The 3,715-nt window shown below is 39.9% G+C and overlaps 1 protein-coding gene across 1 annotated transcript; it reads left to right on the top strand.

Moving 5' to 3' along the window:
* The first annotated feature begins 2,084 nt into the window (after window positions 1–2,084).
* zdhhc22 (zinc finger DHHC-type palmitoyltransferase 22) lies at window positions 2,085–3,651 on the top strand. Its single transcript, XM_035674403.1, has 2 exons — window positions 2,085–2,642; window positions 2,739–3,651. The coding sequence occupies exons 1-2, from the start codon at window positions 2,087–2,089 to the stop codon at window positions 3,014–3,016; spliced, it is 834 nt and encodes a 277-aa protein (XP_035530296.1). The 5' UTR covers window positions 2,085–2,086; the 3' UTR covers window positions 3,017–3,651.
* Window positions 3,652–3,715: the final 64 nt, after the last annotated feature.

The raw sequence follows: 3,715 nt of genomic DNA, 5'->3' as shown, positions 1-3,715 counted from the left end.
CTTTGCTGATTATTATTATTATTATTATTATTATTATTATTATTATTATTATTATTATTAAAGCTAAAAGGAAATCTGCAGAGTGATTCAGGCGATGACACAACAAAAGGTGAACAATGTGTGGATCAGTTCCGGCTGCTGAGTAATGACAAATTATAATAAATCTTTATCAGCAATGTGACAACACACTAAAATAAAATCATTAAGGAGGCATCGCCACCTACTGGAAAACTGTCTCTCTTGCATTGCTTCCAACCTCTGCTTGTATTTGCTCCGGCAAACTAAAATAAACAACAACAATTTTTTGTCTTTTTACTGGTTGAGAGGGAAATATTGCACTTTTTATTCGACTGCATTTATTTGGCCACTGCAGTTACTTTACTTCAAATGTAGATATTACATACAAAAACATATAATGAGCTATATATATAAAATGTGATGTATTGTTGTTACTACCGTAACAGTATATAAATCGGCTCAAATGTGCTCGACCAACTACAACAGCACACGCACACTTCAATAAATAAATAATGATAATAATATAATATCTAATAACACTCACAGAGACCCTTTATTTGAAGTATCGTTTGATACTTTAAGTAACTTCAGTTATAGTGTGTTATTGTTATTTTTTACTTAAGTAAAGGATCTGAATGCCTCCCTTTTTACTGTCAGTAATCAAATTAAATAATAATGTACCAAATAAGAGCTCTATACACATGCAATGAGTGTTTAAAGGCCAAAAGGGATTATTTTAAATTTTAAATTTAAGTCAAAAGCTGTGACATAAAAATATATTTTAAAGAAACGTTTTTATTTTAATTTGTGCAGTTTTGCTTACATGCAATGTCTCCACGTAGCTTCTTCAGATTTGTGCTGTTACCATAATATTAGAATATATGGATGTGGTCTGCTAAAAAAAAAAGGCGAGGTGATTACTCAGGAAGTTAAAAGGCAGGTAGAGTAAAATAAAAAAAATAAAACCAGGAGGAAAACAGACGCATCCAGACCAACAGGCGGCGGTAGACAAAGGAGCAGACACCCCAACAATGAAAAGAGACGTCGATGTGGCTCACGTTTGAATGAATGTGCTGAGCTCTGAGCCGAGGCTCCGTGGTACTGAACGGACAGCTCCTCCACTCTCTGACACCCGCAGGTAGGCAGCGATGAGGATGCTTTTATTACATCATTGTTTTAATTGCGTCGTCATGGGAGCTTTAATGACTGACGCCATCCCTGGCACCGGTCTGGTCGGTTTCCTGAAGAAAAACAGGGGTACTGAAACTGCGATAGTCCTTGGTTGTGCTGTTTATGCTGTCTGTCATCTAGGGCATTCACTGGCCTACAGTAGAGCGTCCCAGAGGTTTCATATGAGAGCATAAAGACTCAGCTATAGGCTTCATCTGTGGGAGCTCATTACTGTGAGTTGCACGTCTGTTCGTGCTGTAGGTTAGAGATCACAGTGAAAAGGGTGAGATAACCTATTCTTGGTATTCTCAGTGGTCCCTGAGAATCCCCAGACCCTACTCTGCAGAGAAATTAGTTTTTTTTTCTTCTCAGCAGCATGTGTTAAATGAGATCACTCGCTCTTTATGATCTATCTTCAGAGGGGGCGTGTTACTTTCACCAAGATGCTTCATGTAAACTGACCTAAACTTAATCCTTGGAAGTGTTTTTCCCTCTAAAAAAACTCTTAATCTTAGAATCAGTATCAGCTTCATTGGCCAAGTGTGTGTACACATAGAAGGAATTTGACTCTGGTTTCAAGTGGCTCTCATATACACAGTTCGAACAGTTTAGAGGAAGATAGAAATGGGTAAAATATAGATGCATATATAAATATATAAGTCAAGTGTTTCTGAAAATTGTAGACAAATGTAACTGAATAAATACTGAAATTATATTTCCATCAGAAGAGCCAGCTGGTCTTCTTTCACCTGGACAAGATCAAATAGATTTTGTTAACCTGTATCTTTTTATTTTTCTTAAAATTTTTGAAAAGGTCATTTATTTTGCGCAAATCTACATGATCAGTGCACTGAGCAGCAGTAACACTCTGCCCACTGTGTCCCTCTCTCTCACAGATATGTTCACCAGGATGTTAAAACTGAGACTCCTCAATGCTGTAGCACCTACATACTTCTTCATGGCTACAGCAGTCACCTTCATCTTGCACTTCTGCTTCTTCATCCCAACAATCTTCCCAAACCAGGACACATCACTGAAGGGGTCGACAGTCCTTCACACAGTTGTTTTCCTGTTCTTGATGTTCAACGCACTGGGAAACTACATAATGACTATTAAGTATCCTGCTGAAAGTGCCAACGAGACTGCGGTTTCGGTGTGTTCGCTGCACTGCTCGGACAAAGTGGACGCGCACTACCTCCTAAACGGCCGCCACTTCTGCAAACTGTGTAAGAAAGTTATTCTCAAGAGGGATCACCACTGCTTTTTCACTGGAAACTGCATTGGCAACAAAAACATGCGCTACTTCATCATGTTCTGCATCTACACCTCATGCACTTGTTTGTACTCCTTGGTTCTCGGTGTGGCCTTTCTAACAGTGGAGTACTCCATCTCCTTTGAGAACCCGCTGACCTTCCTGACTCTTCTCCCTATTTCCACTGGTTACTTCTTCATGGGTGAGTTGTTTAATCAGTCCAGTTAAAGCTGAACATTTTAAGACACATGTTGACTTCCTGAGAATTTACAATGTCCTTCTTAATTTCTCCCCACAGGAACAATCTCAGGCTTGCAGTTGTTCCTGGTGCTGATGCTGTATGTGTGGCTCGGCATCGGCCTGGTCTGTGCTGGCTTCTGTTGCCAGCAGGTGCTGCTGGTGGCCCGGGGACAGACCTGGTGTCAGATGCAGAGGGGGCAGCTCATGGAGAACTGCAGCCCCTGGCGAACCAACCTTAAGGATGTTTTTGGTACCCGCTGGATCCTTGGACTTATCCTGCCTGTGCAGACAGTGGAGACGAGCTGTGAGGACACAGATGGACATAAACAAGACTGAGTGTCATATAAATATCAAATAGGTCACAAGTTGTAGTGTAGAAAATGCTTTCTTGGGATCCATGTGGTGATTGATTTTAAATAGGCCTACTAAATGGATGCTTTATAACCTTTAAAGTACTCTATGAAATAATTAGCTGTTAGCACACATTCCTTTAAGGACAGGAGCCATATATATATCAGTGTGAAACTTTTGAATAAGTTCCTAGTGTAATTGTATCATTTAAGTAAGTAGCTGTTGACAAGGCAATATTAAGACTAATAAGTTGGCCTTTTGGGACATCTTGCAGTTCTATATGCACTACTACATTCATCAACATATAAAGATGGCATATTTGCGTAAGTGCATGCATTCACAGCTTTGCATTTTATATTATGTTATTTGATTTGCCGGTGTCATGCGGCGCTCTGAGATTACCAGTCGAGTGTGTTGTTCTTTCACACTTCCTTGAAGGATGCTACAATGTGACATTCAGGAAACTTATGGTCGTTTTTACAATAATTTACTTCGACGTCAAGGGCTAGCAGACAAGGAAACTACAATATGAGTCTACAGCGTAAACTGCCAGGCTTGACAGCACTGCTCTGACAATAAACTGTTGAGCCTGATGTTTTCTACTGAAATGAATGTGAGTCAGACAGTTTGATAAAGGCGCAGTAATTTGCTCCTTTTGTAAGAATGGGTGGGTGGGGGGGGGGG

The sequence above is a fragment of the Morone saxatilis genome, unplaced genomic scaffold (genome assembly GCF_004916995.1).
Source record: "Morone saxatilis isolate NCDOM2014 unplaced genomic scaffold, NCSU_SB_2.0 Contig3, whole genome shotgun sequence".
Lineage (NCBI taxonomy): Eukaryota > Metazoa > Chordata > Actinopteri > Moronidae > Morone > Morone saxatilis.
Note: the sequence above shows the minus strand (reverse complement) of the source record. Positions and strands in the feature narration are given on the sequence as shown.

Excerpts from the sequence above, each read along its gene's own strand:
- zdhhc22 (XM_035674403.1), top strand. The coding sequence starts at position 2,087 with ATGTTCACCAGGATGTTAAAACTGAGACTCCTCAATGCTGTAGCACCT. Across the intron at positions 2,643-2,738 it reads CACTGGTTACTTCTTCATGG|GAACAATCTCAGGCTTGCAG; the intron begins GTGAGTTGTTTA and ends TTCTCCCCACAG.